The sequence below is a fragment of the Apis mellifera genome, linkage group LG3 (genome assembly GCF_003254395.2).
Source record: "Apis mellifera strain DH4 linkage group LG3, Amel_HAv3.1, whole genome shotgun sequence".
NCBI lineage: Eukaryota > Metazoa > Arthropoda > Insecta > Hymenoptera > Apidae > Apis > Apis mellifera.
This window is the reverse complement of record NC_037640.1, coordinates 2,950,628-2,971,165: the sequence shown is the minus strand read 5'-3', so window position 1 is coordinate 2,971,165 and position 20,538 is coordinate 2,950,628. Positions and strand designations below refer to the sequence as shown.

General features: G+C 37.4%; 1 protein-coding gene and 1 long non-coding RNA gene across 3 annotated transcripts in view; one reads left to right on the top strand and one right to left on the bottom strand.

Annotated features, from left to right (window-relative positions):
* LOC725829 overlaps nt 1-20,538 on the bottom strand; it is a 104,505-nt gene that overhangs the window by 66,477 nt on the left and 17,490 nt on the right. Inside the window, exon 1 of one of the 2 annotated variants that reach the window (XM_026439830.1) lies at nt 14,063-14,111. The exons of the other annotated variant lie outside the window; for it this stretch is intronic. Within the exon in view, the coding sequence (XP_026295615.1) occupies nt 14,063-14,109 (47 nt within the window). The 5' untranslated portion in view covers nt 14,110-14,111. Of the gene's footprint in view, nt 1-14,062; nt 14,112-20,538 lie in introns of those variants that run through there. 2 annotated transcript variants of the gene reach the window in all.
* On the top strand, nt 3,377-5,090 carry LOC107964233. The gene is made up of 2 exons (XR_001702612.2): nt 3,377-4,603; nt 4,819-5,090. It is a non-coding gene; the product is annotated as an uncharacterized LOC107964233 (long non-coding RNA).

Below are 20,538 nucleotides of genomic sequence, written 5' to 3'. Positions count from 1 at the left end.
GACCCGGTTTTGAATATAGGTCCTTCTGTACTACTTGCCAAGTGGATATCCGATTCAGATTTTCTGGTACCCTTGAATGGACCGTGCTACGAGTACTGTCAATCGTCAAATAAATTGGATAATTGGAAATCTCGAAGCGACAGGAATCTATTTTATTAGATGTTTGAAAAAAAAAGAAATTTAAAGTTTATTCATTAGATAGATTAATTTTTCCAACGAGAAGGTTACATATAATTCTCTAGGGTAAAAGATAAAAATGATTCTATGTTCTCTGCAGACGAGTGTCCAATTTAATATAGGCGTAGGCGCCTTCGTATGGAAGATGAATAATCGACCGTCTTTATTAATAATAATGCGGGACTCTTGAAGAGCTTTACCTTTTATATCCATTTATATCTGTTCTTACGAAACCTTTCAATTTAAACCGTGAACACAATTTAGATACAATATCAACGATCATACTTTGTAATTGTTTCTTTATTTCTCTTCATAGATTAAACGTCGATCCCATTCTATATATTTTTATTTTACAAACATTTCCAATCTAACAAATTAAATAACATCACATCACGTTTACAATATTCTAAATACACATCCACTCGAAAGCTGCGTATACATACATGGAAATGGGATAAAATCCCATCTTGCGATCCCCTAATCGTTACACCGCGTTTCCAAAGAGGCGAAAAGGAAGGTGGACCGTTGCACGAGGGACGGTGGTGGCTGGTATCGCTTGATCGAAGGCGCGCAAAGCCTCGACAATGAATTACAATCCCCGGCAACGCGTAATACCGAGAAATAACGCGGGGGTCTAACCCTCGTGGGCCGGTCGTAAATAATAATAGATGCCGCGTCCGGCCGTTCTTGGATGATTTATCAAAGGGAGTACTTACGGGCGCAGAAGTGCGTTCGCGGAGACGACAGAATATCGCGATAAATCCGTATTTCTCGTCTCGGGGAGAAAATGGTGCCAAACTTTCGATCGATTCGATTTTTTATCTAAGATTTTTATTACGAACGGATGATGAAATTAGTAATTTGGAGAATTTAATTTGACGAATTTGGTGTTAAATAATTTATGATAAAATATGAAACGATGGTGTTACAGTTTGAATATAATTCGTTAGAATAGAAACTTGAATAAATTAATAATCTCAAATGATTACTATTTTTCTGTTAAATTAATTGATCATCAACTGTCCTCGTTAATAGAAGATAGAACGGCTACTGTTTCCATCCAATTTCCATCGGCCCACGCGTAAAAATATCGAGCTCTCAAACAAAAGACACGCGAGATGCGGTTAGATCCTGTTCAGGCTGCGTCTTAAATTTTGTATCCGCCTCGGGACGGGATCAGTGGGTCAAGGACGGCGAACACCGTTTATTCGCGTACCCGGCACACTCCACTCGATATTATTTACTCTCCAATGGTACTTCTGCGTGTCGAGGGGTCGAGGCCAACGCGGTTACAATGCCTGGACACTCTTTTTAAAATCTGTTCTGGCTTGGAATTAGAAAACTCGTCCGAGCAACCTTGGAGAATCTTCTTTGTCTCTTTAAGAAACATTATAGAAGCTGCTATTGCGTTTGATTTAGGAGACTACTTCTATCGATTCTTACGAAAATTACATCAGAATTAAATTTTTCTTTTCAAGGGATTCGAATAAAAACGAGTATGTTCATCAAGCGAGATTTTCCAAATTATACCTGAAAACAAGGAGGTTCGAATTATGTCCGTGTTACGAAACCTAACCTCTTTCGTTTCGATTATTCGCCTTTTCTCAGAGGGACGCCTCGACGAAAGGTAGATCTCGGTAAGAAAAGAGGTGTAGGAGGCGGTGAACGAGACAGACGATTGCGACACGCCATGGTCTACATTCGTCCCGATAGTTCAAGAGTGCAGATTGTTCCCTCTCCCTTCTCTCTCTCTCCCTCTCTCCCTAGGTTTCTCCGCGTCTCTCTCTTTCGTATCGCTAAAACGAGATACAGTTTAGATCGTTACGCGCCACGGCTTTCACTTTTCCTCGCTTCTCGAACACCCACTCCCCGGCTTTGTGGGAGAGAACGATCTATAAGTCGCTGGAATCGTGGCCGTACGATATCTACATCTCTCCTACATTTATTTCCTCCTTTTTTTCGCCCCTTATTATTACTTTCCCATCCCCTGCGAAATTTCTGTTAAAAATTCCTCGCAATAGATCTGGCACGTTGCCACGATCTACTTATTTTTTAAAAATCGTGGAAGGTTATTTCCATCCTTGTTTCTCCTCTTCGAGATTTTACAAAGTTCGGGGAAAAATTGTTCCCATGATCACGTAGGAGGAATTTGAAGAAAATTCTGTAATAAATATTCCAAACATTGGAATAAATAAGAATTGTATCTAGAGAGGAGCGGAGCCCACCACAAGCGCCCATTCATTCGAGAATCTCGTTCTCGAGTTGGAGCCTCGTAAAAGAAAAAGAGAAGAGGGAGAAAATATTCACGAGCGGAGGGTTAATTTGCGCGCAAATCATTTCCAACCATTTTCGACTAATGAGAGGTTGTGAACACGAATCTCGGCCTGCCCCACAACCGGCTCTCCTGCGATCCAGACACGCACGTGCACGTAACAAAAGAGATTCACACGGTCCGATTATGGTCCGCCTTCCGGAAGTTGAGTCAGCTGGACATTGACTCTCCCGGATCCCGGCAGTTAAGCCAATGCTCTCTGCGAATCGATCATTCGATCGTTCGATTAACAAGCTTCTCTTTGCATATTGGAAATGATTGAAGATAAAGTTAAGACAAAGTGACGAATCTATCCAATCTGAATTAGATAAATAGTCTATCGAGCGTAATTTAAAATTACAGAGTTTTTGGTGAGAAACTTTCCCCTCTCCTCTTAAACTAAATTTTATATAATAAGGTAAATAAAGGTAACAAGTTCATACCTGTTATATAAATACTGTTAATTAATTTATTTTAGTGTCTAACATTTAAATTGCATTTAAAAATTAGTATAAATTGTATATTATATCTAATAAAGTAATACGTTTGATAAAAGAAATATTTTGATAAAATATTCATGTATATAAATTTATATATACTATTACTTAACAATAATTAATTAATTTATAAAATTAATTATTGTTTGTTTTCTTCATAAATTTTAAATACCTACTGATTCATTATATTTGTAGCCACAATTTTTGCATTGATAATAATTTGGTACTATCATCAGGATTAGACTAATTAATATTAAATCTAACAATAAAATTTCTAGATTAATCAAATTATATACTATCAGTAATTTCAAGAATTTTTTTTATAATTATTGTATACTTATCCTCTATTAGATTTGTTAAATCAGATATTTTTAATTTCATAGTTCAAATTTTCAAATAATAAATTGAAAACAAATTTTCTTAATGTCAACATTAATTAAATTTATTCCAATTTATATAATACTTTCAATAACTAAGATTAATTCATGAATAATCACCGTACAACTGTGTAGAAGGAAAAGTTGAGGATGAGATCGATATCGATATCTACGGAGGGCGAAAAAATAGTCTGCGAAACGAGCGGTGAAAGTTGGCCGATTCGTTCGAATTCGAAGGAAACAAAGGCGGCGAACAAAAGGAAGATAAGGGTCGATACGTTGCGTAGCGGGATCTCAATTAGACTTCTCGATTTCCCTCGACATCCGCGTACCGTTTCACGCGATTAACGCCAGTCCTCCGCGAAGGAATACGCGTGAAAGTAATATCAGAGATTTAATTCTAACCGATCTCTTTTTCCAGCTGCCCTGTCACGATCCTTATCCGCGAATAATAATTCCATTTGTTAATTAACTCATTCGTGGAATTAAAAAAAACCTCTTTACTTCTCAAATAATGTGATTTTTGAAAATCACATTTCTCTCTAAACTAAACTAAAAATTAATATAATAATCCTGTATTAATAAAAAGCAAAAATTACTCGCATAAACTTTCTCGCAGAGGCGGAGCGAAAACTTTTTTTTCTTTTTTACCCTTCGAGAAACTTCGTTCGAGGCGAAGATAGAATCGCGACGCGTGTTGTTAAACGCTATCAAGCTTATCCAGTTTATCTCCCGTGGCAGGAGCCTAGCGCACGCGAGCACGCGCCGCCGCTAAACGGACAAGATAATATAGAGGGAAGGAGATTTAACGCGGTGTGTGCCCGAGTAACACCGATCGAGCCCGAGTCCCGCCGATTATTTACGACCGGGTTTGGCGGATCGAGACGGGCCGCGGATTGAGACCTCGCTGGACGACGTGAGATCGGGATGAAAATCGTTAGGATAAATCGAAAGTGGATAATTTGCGCCCTCCTTGTCCATAAGTCAATTGGACATTTGAATGACGATGCGTCTCGGGATATATGGATAAATGAACGATATCGATGGCTTCTTGGTTTAAAGCTCGAAACGATCCACGTTTACGCGGTGAATTTAAAATATTTACATGGAAGTGTAACGATTTTGCTTGAAAAAGAGAAGCGAATGATGAATGATAAACTCGGTTATATAATTTTAATCCACCACGTGAACGCATGGGAAATTTTTATAATTTAAAAGTGAAAGTGCTTTTAATATATAAAGTAAGTAAATAATCCGTAATAACTGTCATATTTACGTATTTTATTTTATATGTAAAACTATACAGCAACTAGTTTAATTCAAACTAGTCATCGAGTTATTATACCGAGCATGCAATGTATAAAAAAATAAAAAATTATAAACGATTATCACTTTTGATATACGAGTTTGATAAGATTAGATTAGTAATCTCTGTCTTCCTCGACTTATTCCACAGGAAGAAAGAGAGAGCGAAACTATCATCGACGATATACCTGCGGTGATCGATGGTTCGTCTTCGAGGGCGGAACAAAAAACGAGTGTCTCAAGGTTTATCGCTTCGTTGGATGGTTATCGGCACGCTAATTGGACGACGAAACGTCACCACGATTATAAAAGATCGTCCAATGCCATCCTCGATTATTCGTCCCTATTAACGGCGATTAATATCGATCGAGTCGCGTATCTTCCGCGTGATTAAATAATAAAGAGTTGTCCCTTGCTACTTTATCGGTGCTAGTAGTTATGGATACGTTTCTCCTGTAATTACGGGAAAAAAGTCGGTCGGGAAAGGGGCTTAAGATCGAAAGGCAAACCGTCCACGAAAATACCATTCACCGTCGTCGTATGTAATCGTGAAATGAGTATTAATGGGAAAAAGTAGACGTAACGTAAATACGTTTTTTTCGTTTCTTCGTTGCTTGAAAAAGAGTCTTTATTTTTTCTACTTTACAAGATTAAAAAGTGTTTATTATTATTCGAAGTATTATTATATTTCAAAGGAGAATTTATTTGTGCCGATATCTTGTGTCTGAGTCGAGGAGATAAAAATATTATTTTAGAAATCTATTATTTAGCATCCCCGCGCTTTTTCAACTCTTTTCGAGATATTATACACATTTTTACGACAGCTCGTTGCTCTCTCTCCTTTTCATAATTTAAATATATTTAAAATATATATATTCAAGAGGATAAAGTAATTATAATATTTTATATTTTAGAGAATAAATTATGCGCAGATAAAATTCACTTCGGAATATTGAGCAAGGTATAACTTATCCAATTTATTATTTCATATAATGACGGCGATGAACTTGCACTATTTTCAGAACGAACAATCATGCAATATCATTTACAAACAAAATGTCTTTAATCATCCGGATATGGATTTCTTTCGAGCCTGACAAATAATTGAACATCTATAAATAAGGATTACTTCTGTAATAAAATTACCCGTCACGTAATGAATTTTTTTTTCAAAAAAAAAATGATAAAAATTAAACCAGGAACCAGGCGAGAGCAGCTCGACGATAAACGAATTTCGAGAAATTTCTTTTTCTTTCTCCATACTTTTATAATATTTGAACAACGAGGAAAAATATATTGTCATCCGTTACGATTCCTCTCCCATTTTCGAGAACCACTCGCACGGAGAAAAGCCTGCAAGACCATTAGCAATATTTACCGTAGAGAAGACGAACTTGTTTTCTTCGCTTTCTCATTTTCATTTTATCCTTTTCCCGGTTTTCCACGTAAATATGTGTGCTCGTTCGTTTTCCGTTCGCTTTACATCATTATTTCGATCCAGCCTCTCCTCTCTCTCACTCGAGGCTGTTTCATTTCCTCGTTCTCGCATCTCTCGCGCTAATTAATCAACTAATTAATTACGTTCTCACGTTCCTTGCGAAAAAGAGCCATTGAATTGGTCGACAGGCATCATCTCGAAACGAAAAACGTTCCCATAAATCTATTCCCTTTTCCTCCTCTGAGATCGATAATTAAAATTCCCAAATTCGAGAATATTTATTTACCGTTGCGAAAGATAAGAATTTCTCAAAAATTCCCCGCCAAGATAAGATAATATAATTTTCGATGTACACAATTCATTTCGAGAGGAAGAGAAGAGGAGGTAAATCGTCGAGGGGGTTGAAAATGAATAGGAAAGGAGGGGGAAGAAGAAGAGGAGGAAGAAGAGATACGAAGGTTGGATAAGCGTTGGAGGGAGGCTAATCCGGGCTTATCGTGATAGATTATGTATATTTGCCGCGGGGACGATAAATTGGCAAAACGCGAGGCGTAGTTGTTCGCAGCCTCGAATCTTTCCTCGTCGCGGGAAGGAAGGTAAACGATCTCCTCGCAGCAGGCGAAGAACGAACGTGTACGATATCTATCCATCGGTATATTCCTCGATAAATAAATAAAGATACAATTTTTAATAACACGTTTCCATTAAAATCTCTTACGCAAACCATCCTAGATTCGATTACCAATTAGTAAAAATATCTTCGATCAATTGGATATTAGATAATCCTTCAGTCTCGAAGAGAGAGAGAGAGAGAGAATAATTAATCGCACGGCAGCGAGGGATACATCATCCCACGCTTTTTCTTCCACCATGCGTTGTATCGCATACGAGTACACAGCTCGTGTATCGGTTTCGCCTATGGATAAAGAAAATACAGAGGGAGCTAGAGTGGAAGGGCCGTGAAAATTTATAGCTCCCTCCGTTTCTCCTTCCTTCCTTTCTTTCCCTCTCGAGGCGATCTATGAGAGAGGGGGTGGTGTATCGTCGTGGAATAATATCGTGACCCATCGTGAAAAGTCTGGAGAAGAGAGAGAGAGAAAGGAGCAACGTTCAGAGCTGTACCAATAATGATGGTAACAATGTTGACCTCGTAGGTCGGCGGACACACCCTTGCAATATACCCTTCCTCTCTGTCCTTCCTCCTCGCTTTTCTCCTCCTCGGCTCTATCTCTATCTTCGCGGAACGGCCGCTGGAACCCCATGGGTTCTATAATAAGACGTATTCCAAGGCTTGGTTGCGCGTGTACCTGATTCCATGATTGTTGCCCGGTACCCGGCAATCTGCCTCATACGTGATCTAAACTCCCTTCCTCCTCCTCTTATTATTCCCTCTTCTTATTATTATATATATATTCTTATTTATCATTGTGAACTACGAGGGGATATTTCCATTTTTCGTTCACTTTCGTCGCTCTTGTCGTCCTTTCCAAGATATTCCATACGAATATATACATCTTCTTCTTCTTTCGTAGATCGGTTCAAGAGAGAAAGAAAGGAGAGATAGTTAGAATACATTCGTTGTATTCTGCCTTCTTTCTCGGTTAATAAAAATTACAAGGAATCTTAAAACAATACGGGAGGAATTTAAATAAATTGCACGATGCATCTCTTTTCATCGGAAAACTTGCTGAAAAATTTCAGGGAGAGGTGTAAATATTCAACTTCCCTGCGTTATATATATGTATATATATATCTTGGGAAGAGTTTTTTAAATTAAAACCAAGTATCGAAGAAGGCAGAGGTAATTTTATGAAATCGTAGAAAGAGTGGAGGGAGCAAAGATTCATCTGCCTCTTGCGAGAAACGCTGCGCATCCCTTTAATAATCTAATTTAAAGTTTGAAACGTTTCTCGTGTACGGAGGAGGAGGAGGAGGAGGAGGAGGAGGAAGAAGAATTTTAAATCGAGCTCGACGATTTCCTTCGTCGAGGTTTTTCGCTCTTTCTGAAAAATAACTAAACAAACCCTTGTTGCGTTCAATTTTTAATTTCCAATTAAACGCCTATCCTGCCGCGTGGGTGACAATGCAATGTATCGCGTTTCCTTTGTTTAAATTGGAGAAGGAAATTGGCAGAATTTCGTCTCGTAGGATTATCCACAAATTGTTTATTTTTATAAATTTTGGAAAGAATAAAAATCTTAACCTTGGAGATACTCTTTCATGTAACATTCACAAATGTATGAAATCATAAATGAAAATTTTATTAATTTTAGATGAAATTTAGAATTAATTGATAATAATTATTTATAATTTTTTTGTCATTAAAAAATTTAGTAAAAAACTAGGATTAGATACCCCTATTATAAAAAGGTTAATTAATATATTAAGTTATTAAATGTTGAATCGTTAAAATTAAATGATATGGCTGCTTTTTATATCTAATTAGAGATACTTGTCGATTAATTTGATAGTCCACGATATGACCTACTTGAGTTTATTAATTTATGTATTATAATTATTTATTTTAACATAAATATTCTATTTATACATTTAATATAAACTTTTCAGATTATTCCAAATAAATTTTATGCTACGAAATAAAATTCTATTAGATTAGAAGGAAAAGATCACTCGAATATCTCTACGAGCTCGTTCGAAATTCAAAATAGATGGAAATTAAGTCGTAAAATTAATAAAAAAGGAATGGAAAGGAGAGGAAGCTCGGATCCGGTCAAACAGCCGAAGGATGTTGCAACAAACAAACGCGTTAAATAATTTTAACCCGATGTTATGCTAAACTTGTAGCACGTAACAAAACTAGCAGTAAAGCATAATTATCTCTAGCGGCATCGATTCTTGCTCCAGGCTCGAAAAATCCGATGCCCGTTTCGTTTGTACAATTACATCCCAACAAGCGTTATGATAAAAGTCGTGAAGATTTATACAGAGTTCGAGGATGTAATATTTCTACTGAGGATAAAAAGAAAAAAATACGAGAAGGGGTTGATATTCGAAGATAAGAAGAATCTTAAAAAATGTCCTCAAAAGTATATGAATTTTGAGATTTTAATTACCAGGTTAGAGAAGAGAGTTCAATGTATTTTTCATTGAATCGAAGAAGCCAAGATCGAAATAAAATATTCCGCGTGTATATATAATAAAGAGTGGATGTAAACTTACATTTAATCGATCCGAAAGCTATGAATGTATAATTAGAACTGAAACTCTTGCATGAATAAGCTTAACCTTCAGTTCTTAACGCCACGTTTCCCCCATCCATTGTGTATTACACACGAAATTATATACATATATAATATTATTTGTACAAGGAAGCTATAATCCCATTATATGGAATATTCAAAGATGAATAATATTATTGTGTATTAAATAATTTCATAAACTATTTTATTAATAAAATTTCTTTTTCGATATATCTTTAGAACAAAAGTATATTATTATTATTTTTCAAACGAAATCAAAAGTGTAATTTTTTTCTGAATGTTTTAAAAAAACTAAGGGATCTGTTTATAATGCATAAGACTTCGATTGTTCGATATCCACCATCATTAAAAAATCATACGCTTGAAGTTTCCTTCCCCTATCGGTGAAAGTAGTCGGGCAAGCGTGTAGGCGGGTAAGGTCACGCAAGGCGGGGGGGAGGAATAAAAGAAAAAACGGGGGAGAATCTGTGGCGAAGAGAATGAAAGGAAGCCAGTTTGAACCGCAGAAAGATAATGGTAGCGGGTAGTGGTGGTGGTTGGTGGTTGGTGGTTGGTGGTTGCTGCGCCATGAACTTCACTGGCTATATCGATTGTGTGTGTCGAGTCAACCCCAGACGCCTTCTGGTCTGTCGCCCTTGACTCCCCGTTTACAATCGAAAAAAAGAGCAAACGCCGGACCGCGGAAGCGGGTGGTGAGAGGATAAATCGTGGAAAACAAGAGGAAGAAAACGTGACCAGAAGGGATTGCGATTGCAGGAATGAGAAGAAAATCCGCTCCGGTGGCTTTTGCACGAGTGAAAATACGACTACCAGCGTGTGTTGGGATAACGCGTAGATCACGGATTTTTATGCAGCCGAAACGATGGAGATCATCTGCTGAAAATCGCGAATAAAATTTCGAATTTTCGCGAGGAAGGATTGAAAATTTTGCCACCAAAATTTATTCGAAGGATAGGGAGAACCGTGCCAATCGAGTCCCTTTTTGATTTATCCCGATATCTCGATCCGTTCCCGAGATACAACGATTCAAAGTATCCATGGTCAATACATTGCAGAGTAGGCCCGTGTCCTACTGACCTAAATATTTTTCCTGGAAATGCCATTTCTAGGAATCGTGTTTATCTTTTGTTTGGGATAGGTCAGTGAGGCGAGGCGCGAGCGAGAGGTCCGAATCCGCGGCAAGGATGGAGATAGTAAACGATTAAAAATTACGCTCTCCTTTACACGACGATATCTCGGGAACCGGAAGTCGTATCGAGGTGAACCGAAAACCATTTTAAAGGGGAAGATTCCGCGCTTCCAACGAGCGTTCACTCGTTGCCCGGAAGCCACTATCTTCGGAGTTACGGCGGTTCAAAGTTTTCCAAATTTTAATAAAGTTTGATCGAGTTTATGGTAAACGAATAAAAATTACTTTTTCTTCTCGCGACGATATCTCGGGAACCGGAAGTCGTATTGGGATAAATGAAAAAGCGTTTTAAAGGGTAAAGTTCCGCGCTTCTAACGAGCTTTCATTCGTTGCCCGGAAGCCACTATCTTCGGAGTTATAGCGGTTTAAACTTTTCCAAATTTTAATAATGTTCAATCGAGTTTATGGTAAATGAATAAAAATTACTTTTTCTTCTCGCGACGATATCTCGGGAACCGGAAGTCGTATTGGAATAAATGAAAAAGCGTTTTAAAGGGTAAAGTTGCACGCTTCTAATGATCGTTCATTCGTTCTCGGGAAATCACTATGTTTAGAGTTATAGCGGTTTAAAGTTTTCTTATTTTTAATGAAGCTTAATCGAGGTTTTAAGGTAAATTATGCGATAAATACGTTTATTGTTGGAAGAATATTGCTTGTAACGATGCTATAACATATTGAAAGTTTTGAATTTAAAAAATTTTGATTTTTTTCCTTTTTTAAATGTTATGTCTATCTATCTATTATAATAGTTTCACGAAAAGATTTGCTATTCTTTGGTCGAACAAATATGTGCGTGTAATATATTCAAAACACAGTAGGTAGATATATATAATCGATGACCTGGATGACGATACTAAACAATGGTTAGCTCGTTTCAACAATTTAGTTGCGAGCAATTATCGAAGAAACAATTACCTAGCCATTCGATACGTGCGTGGAATGAATAGTGACCTCCGCTACTTTTCCCTTTTTTAATTTTCCAAATAGAATTTAATCCCAATATATATTCCACAACTCTAAAAGCTTTCGAGTTATTTATATCGAAATTTTTATCTGAAAAGATCTTCGAATCATTTTAAATCTAGAATTGCGAAAAATATAATACTCGAACATTTAGAAAAGAAGATCCTTACAAACTTATTATTTAAAAGTTTAAAAGTTTTTCATTTGTAATAATATCGTTACATCCTTCGAACCTGTTAAAAAAAATTCGCGTAATCGCTCGCTATAAAATTTACCATCCCTTCAAAACGTTCGTTGATTTCCTCAACTCTTTAACCTTGATACTTTTTCGTCCGAGAAAAAACTAATCCGTATCGATTCCGAACGCATCCATATCCCCAGTTACCAGAGTAAAATGGGTCACTCGTGTATTTCCATCCGAAATCAGAATGAACCTGCCTTTCGTTGCCAGAAGAATCTCATCACTCGGAATCTTTTACATAAAATCCATCGATCGTTAAGAGGGGCCTTCGTGGTGCAGTTGCTGGAGGAAAGATCGTCATAACCGTGGTCGTAATTCAAACCAGGTAACGCAAGGAACGACAGATACGATCAAACCGTCGCTGGAAACCAGCACGGACGGGAAATGAAGACGATTCGCATAAATCCCTCTGGTTTGAAAAAAAAAAAACAAAATTCTTGAAATAATTGTTAAAAAAAATAACGCTTCCAATATCTTTCCTAGATCTCTACATATAATAAATATTCTTAAAGTAATCAATAATTGAAACACTTCCACGATAATAAACAATAGTAAATTCTGAAGAGAATTTATGCGTCTCCCCAAAAAAAAGAATAGAAAATCGCGACGAAAAGCAATGTACGCGACTGTGTAACGAATCGCGCCGTTTCTCCCTCGGCTACTCCACGTTTTATCTCTCTCTCCGGTTACCCCGCGACGACGATTTCGCCTCTACTCTCGTATATCAGAGTCAGGCTTCGTGTGAGAGCGTCTAGCCGCGCGAAGATAAATAATGCACACAGTTTGCTCGACGTCGGGGACGCACGAAGCCCGGGACACCATCGAGAGGAGAAAGAAGAAGGAGGAGGAGGAGGAGGGAACGAAAACGAAGGGAGACGGGGAATCGAAAAGGACACTCGCGAGACAGGACACTCGAGAGAGGACTTCGAACCTCGTGGCGAGCGAGTGCTATATAAGTCCTGAACGACCTTGCTGCTTTTTCAATGCAAGGACGACGTTCACTCCGTGGCGAACGAGAGAGGAGAGAATGCGATCGAAGGAGAGGCCTTCGACGATCCGGCCGGGCGCATAGATCGTTCCGACGACGATCGATACTCACTCCTCGTCCTTTGTCCCTTGACACGCAGGAGATTCGAAGCGGTTCGAGAGAAGAAGAGGATCCTTGAGAGAGGAAGAGGATTGATATATCGTTTCGCGATGAAGAGAGAAAATATATCTCGATTGTGATGTAGAGGATAAAGTGATATCCATGTGTCTGTACGATGGACTCGTGATATCTCGTGTACTTTTTATTGGAATTTAGTTGAAAAATCGAAAAATTTCGATTAATTCGAGTGTATTATAAGCACAAATAGAATCTTTATTAATTTTCGAATGAAACGGGAGATACGTATAAGTTTATGATTTGTAATAAAAATTACAAGAAGATTGGAGGATACATATCCGTCCATAACCTCGAAAAAATTCAATATTGTCGTGGATATAAATCGTAAAAAAAAGAATTCTCTTTTTCAACATCCGTACCACTGGTCTATCGATATCCAATCATGGAGCTGGGAATATATCTGCGTGCACACAGTCTCTGCACAGTCACGAAAGGATTAAATTTACCAAAGGATTAAATTCTAAAATTCAGATTCCCCCTGCTCGAGCGAAAACCTAGGCCCGGTAAATGGATCCGGTATCACGTGACTCAAAGTGGAGCGGATTGGTGTGTCGCGCGCATGCGCCTCGCCGGGTGTAAACGTGTAGCGTCGTATCTCTGGCGGGAAGGTTCGAACGTGCGGAGGCGAGTAGAGATCGAGAGCCGTGTAATCGGAGAAAGGGGAACGGGGGAATCGTAAAGCATCACCAGGGATCCGTGATTTCCGAAATCAGCGCCGCGTGGCTGCCCAGGCTCCACGGCAAATGGAATATTCTATATCTGTGCGATCGGAGGATTTACCATGCCTTTGCAACGGCCTTAACGGCGCGGTTTTACCGCTCGCTGCGGAAAGGTACTGCTGCTCATTAACCGTACGCGTCGCGTATCCTGGCGTGGAAGGAAGCAACGAGTGTTACACGGTATATTTTCCCCGGCTAATAGATTTTAACCGAACATTTCGCAACGGATGGAGAAAATCACAGCCGTTATGTTCTAAGGCAACGTGTTACGTTCTCGCTCGGTCAACTACAATGCGAGATTCGTTGTAATTACGTTTCAAAAGTACCGTAATTTTTGGAAATATAAAATGGAGAAAAATATTTCATCGCTTCAAAACGAATTTCCATGCGAGAAATTTCTTTCCAGCTATATATATAAATATAAACAATAATAATTTTTACAGTATTTATATGAAATACCTGTCATCCAGTCTGTTTCTAAATCTTTCAATGAACAGCTGATCCATACCTGGAAAAAAGCAAAAAAGCGATATGTGAAAACAGTTTCGACTGTCAGAGATTATCACAAAATTACATCATAAACTGGAGAGCAAAACAATCGTTCCTAGCTTATCCTCTTCCAATCATCTTGGAAAAGCAAAAAGACAATTATCGGTGCTCGCCACGTTTCCACGAGTGGAACAAAATTTGCATGCCGATTCTGCATGCCTTCTTCCACACACACACATACACACATACACGCTTTCCACGGATCTTTATCCACTCGCGAAATCTGATACGAGATAGCGTTACACGAAGAGATTCGTTCGCACATAGTTGACAACGCCGATCGGTTGCAAATCCTTGAAAAGCGTACTCGTTAAAGCGATACGATAAATCGCGGAATTATCGTTCGATTCCGGTTAAAGTCCGCCTCGTCTAAGCAGTCAAACCAAAGCTTAAAGAATTTTTACTTTACATTAAAAAAAAAAGGATCTCTCGATGGAGAAACTCCTCCCTCTTCCTTGATCCTTGACAGTCATCTCTCTTATGTCTTCGGATTAAAGCAACGATCTCGAGGATTAATCTCGAACGGATTACCGACAAATTTCCCCCTCAACGACCCATTTTGCAAGTTGAGCTTGTAAGATGAGCTTGTACGATCGTATATTGCGGGAAAAGATAAGTTTGTACGTGTATATATGTGTGTATGTTTGTGTGAGGGTTAACTGGATCAATGGCATTAGATTGGACACAGAAAATTCTATTGGTTTCAACTTAATTGGATCCCGATTATCTAATGTTTTCTATTTATCAACACCGTGAAACTTCTGTAATAATAATTATATTTCTTTATTTGTTACCTTTTCGATATCGGATCAAAATTTAACTGAAGATTTATTTAAAGGAAATATTTTAATAATTTACAATCTTCCTTTTAAAATTTGTAATCTGATTTACCGATTTAACAGATTTTACGTTTAAATTACGTTTACTCAAATTTATTTACATCGATCTTTAAATTTAAATCGCAGGGGAGCGAGATATAAAATGAAAATATGAAATATCACCGTCGTAAAACGAATTTATCGTAAACAGTGATGCGCTATTCTTTCCGTTTTCCTTCAAAAATTAATACAATTTTCACAATTCCGCATAAGAACGTTTCCGAGGAACGAGGTCTCGTTTCTCGTCGCGAAAAAGGATACATTTGTCTTCCGATACGATTCGAGATATCACGTTTTCCGCGAAGAAAAGCACATTTTCTACGATTCCATACGAAATGACGTATGCTATCGTATATTTTCCACGGGAACTAATATATACAATGATGAAAGGCGATATTTCACTTACGCTAGATAAAAATACGTTTTGCAGATCGAAGAATATTCTAGCTATCTGCTTTTACGTACACGGAAGATTATTTGTTCGCATTTATTCTTTTCATTTTGTGTAAGCTTACGAGACTGTTAAACTCGTGTAATAATCATACAAATTTAAAATTATAAAAATTTGAAAATTCTGATTTAACAATGAATTAATAACGAGAGAAAGAATTGATCGTTTCGAAGTTACAAGCAGCTTCTTCTCTTTCGTCCCTGAAACTCGATTGCGATTTTATAATTAAAATTGAGTCGGTTTTTTTTCCTTTTTTCCGAACGAAACATGACAACGCGAAAAACACAATCGATTGAGAGGAAAAAAGAGGCCTTGAGGGGTATTGAAAAAAATGTTGGTATCGTACGTTAGGTCTTGTTAGTTAATTCCAATTTCCTAGAAAGGAGAATTCGAAAGGCGAAATCGAAGAAGATAACGCTGCTGTAATTACTACTCCGATACGTCAATCAAATCGTCTCATGAAAGCTTTCAATTCCTTTTCCGCTATTATCGATGAGCAATGGTGTGCAATTACGACAGAACGCTCGTTACATCACTACAAAGTGTGCAATTTCCTTTCTTCCATCTCGAAAATAGAAGATAGAAATAGATAATTGAGAAAGGGATTCATTGATTGAAACGTATCCCGTCAAAAATTAATATTTCCAACGATCAATCTTTCTGTAATGATATAAACACGGAATCTCGATTTCCCGAGTATACGATATTTTACAAATTTACCTCGATTACGCATAACTTTCCTCTTTTGTATTACACGTTTCGTTCCAATGAATACCATACCGATTATTCGATATATCGGGATTAATTTCGATACACTCGAAAAGATTAAATTTAAAATTTAGAACATCGATCACCCCTAACGATATTATCTTCCCCTTCCATCGTTCCTAATCTTCTCTTTTATCGTATATATATATATATATATATATATATATATATATATATATATATACATCGGCATTAGAGGTGGAACATGTTTCTCTGAGACTTGGCATTTGCCGAGGAGGAAAAGGTGAACGTATGAAATCGGGCGTGCAAGAAAGGAGAGGGGAGGGGCCTTCGAGTGCCGCTCGAGAAGGGGCCCGATCGAAGGTGAGGACGATTAATCCATCCACACACCGCGATCATTTCGTAAGGCGAAGGACGATAAAGGTCGAGTTGGGCCTGCAATCCAAGCCGGTAATAGTATTTGAAATAAGGTAAAAAATAAAAAACGTTGCATAAATTGTTCTCTCGAACCGTATCGAGCACTGAAAAGTTCGAACAAACCTGGTTTTGGATCAGTCTTTATATGTCAATTTAATGGCGTGGAGAATTTGAGAAGGTTGAGGATATATCTTTTTTTACTAATTTTATTGTAGAGACTCGTAAAGACGAGATAAAAACGTTGTATATATCTTAAAATAATTGATTTCGTAGATTTTCAACAAGTTGGAATTACATTTAGTTTCTCGGGAAATAATTAATCGAAGTAAATGTTATCCTCAATGCAATATTTGAATAATTAATTTTCATTGGAATCCCGTCGAATAGATTTCAATGATTGAGAGATTAAATTTCAAGTTAATTAAAAAACAGAGAGAGAGAGAGAGGAAAATTTATTTTTTCAAACGTAATGCGTATTCTCGTCTTTCTTCGATATAAACGACAGCCTGGCTAGGAGGAAAAAAATATATATATATATATATATATATTCGAAATAATTATGGAAATTTTAGAATTAATAAATATTATTTCCAATAATCGTTTCTAATATATCTTAGAATTTATTGCCTCGTGAATATTTAAACAAACGTTTTTCCTTTCTTTTCTTTTCTTTTTTTCCCTCTCTCTCTGTCTCCTTTTTCGCAGATATATTTATGGCCACACGCGTATAAATAAATTTACAAATATTATTTCGCCTCGACGAAACTATTTCAATAATAATCTCCTCTCCAATACATCCTCCTCCTTGAAATATACCCATCATTGTTGCGCGCCTAAACCTTCTAACTCGTCGTTAACCGTACGCGACTTGGAGCGGAGTTATTCTTAGTTTAAAATAATTTTCGCGATCGAGGGGATTCGAAAAATTATCCGTAAATAAATTTATCATTTTGAAAATTGTTGTTGATTCCTCAGATAGGCTCCTCGGGATAAATTGCTCGTGCGATTTCTCGTTAAACCGCGCATAAATTGTCCCGTCAATGTCTCCCGCCTTTTCACCGCCAGAAGAAACTCCCCGCGTTGTAAATTATATGATATAACGCCAATAAGAATGAAAATTTTCGCCGTGGATTGATGAAGCACCGCGGTTCATCGATATATTCGCCAGTGAAATCTTTTCTAGCGCACGATGAGAAAGTGAAACAATTAGTCGCTCTTTCACTCATTCAGGATCAATCTCGTCGATCGATGCAACCGACATCTTTTACTTTTACTTTCCGCCTCTTACCGTCTCGTCACACTTGATCAAACTCTATTGTCCCCTTTCGAAAGATCCAATTCTAGGATACGTGTCAATATATTAAACATCTTTGGAGTCTAAGACAAATACCTTTTTTTAAAAATAAAGGTTTATTTATTTATCGAATCCTCTTCGACCAAGAATTTTGCAAACGAAAAACTGGTTAATTCGACGGTATTATTTATAGAAAATGAAAATATTTTTTACCAAGTATTTCGATGCAATCGATTTGCAAGAGAACAAGGCAGATGAAGGAAATTACGTTTGCAACTTTTGCAAATGTTTATATCTCTTATTGCGACAAATAACCCATCAAAGAAGAACCGATTGGCAGTCGAATCTCTCTTTAAACTTGCATCAAAGATCCATAACACTCGCGAAAAGACGAGATTACACGCTTGTTCGCCTGTATTATGAGGGGACCAAAACATCTCATCTCGAAGAAGAGTATACTAAACTTGCTCATACTTTTTCACGACCTCGTTTCCTCACCTTCCATCTTTTTACTATGCTCAACCACGCATCCCATTATCACCCTCCCACACTCTCTTACTTCCTTCCCTAAAATCAAGAGTCCTATTTCTATTATTCATTCTCTTTGCCTGGCCAATTTTCTTCTCTCGATCCCCAAATGCTCGAGAAGAGGAATCGAAGGATGTTTTCCTTCATATCGCGCCTGCCAATCACGGAGTCATCCTCTTCGACGATCTATTTGCAGAGGTCGGTTCCCTTTCCCTCATCCTGACATAACTTACCGATGCCCGCCATTATCGTAACTCGAACCTCCCCTCTCTCGCCTGCCCTTTCATCCTTTTCTTCCCCTTTCACGGACGGGTAAAGCTCCCTTCTTCCCATTTATAGCGAAGGAGAGGGAGGACAGGAAACGCTGGATGGATTCGCTTCAAGGAACGGACCACCCCCCTTCGGAGAAACTTTTCACGCACACGTGCGGCGCAAGTGTGGTTTATGTGGAAGTCATCTGGCTCGCAGAACTTTCAGATTCACTGATTTTTCGACCTTTTTGCTCCCTTCGAGGCGAGGAAAATGAAGGAGGAAGATGGATATAATTAGGATAATTGGGATGATGGAGTCCACATCTGGTGGATGTTAATATAATAATTTGTTAAGTTAGGAGGGATGAGGATGTTTTATAATATCGAAGAATATGTTTTTTGGTTTACAGCTTGATTTGAAAAATTAATAAAAGAAATTTAAAGACGAAAGATGATGACACGTTTCTTATTGCAACAAAATGCTTCGCGGAGGAAAAAGGAAATGCGATATTTCGATGATAAATATGTTCCTCGTTCCAGGACGGATGAAATTAATATTTTCCTTAAAATTTTTCTAGACGTTGCTAGGGAATTTTATAAAAATACCTATTATCTAAGTTGAAAAAGAAATATCACGATTAATCTTCGATCGGATTACAACTTTGGAGAGACAAATTGACCTCCTTTATAAATATAATTTACTTGAGAATTTGATACAAAATTCTCTCGGGTTTCTCAGCATTTACTCGACAAAGGCTCGTTATCCATAATTAAAAAAGGATAATGGTACTTATGCGCACAGCCCTCCCCACTCGTGCAAGTTTTTCCGCTCGAGCTTTTCTCTTATTTCTTGCTCGCTTTCACTTTCGCCTCGGAAACGAGTCAAGTGCATCGCGGATCGATACCAAAACTCGGTTAGCAAGGTTAGTCGAGTTTTTCCTCTCGATAGATCGTCCAAGCTCGATCGATTTTCCTCCTTCCATATCATTTTACCATTTCGAATTTTGGATTTCGATATTCGTCCAAATATCTGATTGTTGAAAATCAGGAAGATTACTTTATTGATTTCATTTTTTTTAAAGTATTTGAAAGATATTTTCAGAATTTATTTCGAATGATGATCATTCCTTTTATTTTGATTTTAAATAAAAAGCGTCAGAATCTGAAAAAAGGTTATGAAATAAAATAAATGCGCCCAGATACGACACCGATAAAATTCAACGTTCTACCCTTTAAACTTGTCGGTAGCACAACAGTCCATTTTTTAACGTAGCTATACGAGAGATATAATAAAAAACAGTATACAAATATTTGCAATTGAATTGCATTTATCTTCTCGAGAAAATAAACATATGTATATATATATATATAAATACTTTTTATTTATTTGAAAAAAGCTGCACGAATTTATTTGATACGAAACTTATTTTTTTAAAAAATGAATCTCTAATTCGAAGGGATAAAATTCCAAAATTACCGCGCAAAACATATTAAAACTTAATCTTAAAAGAGGAATATGGATCGATGATTTGTAAACTGTTTGTAAAATGTTTCGCGAAAAAAAAAAATCCTTTATAAAATAAAATTGCTTCCACAATAATACCGTTCACGTCGAATCAATCCGTCGATTCATCGTGGCAATCGTGTTCAGGAAAATCTGCTTGGACGAACAATCGAACAATCATCGCGGTTGTTGGAAAAAAAAACCGTAATAAATAACACATTTTACTCGAATCTTCCCTTTCAATGAATACATATTCTTCGATTACGTGTAAAATTCGCTTGCAGTACGAGAGAAAGAGGGAGGAGAGAGAGTTTTTTTCCACTTTTCAGCAAAA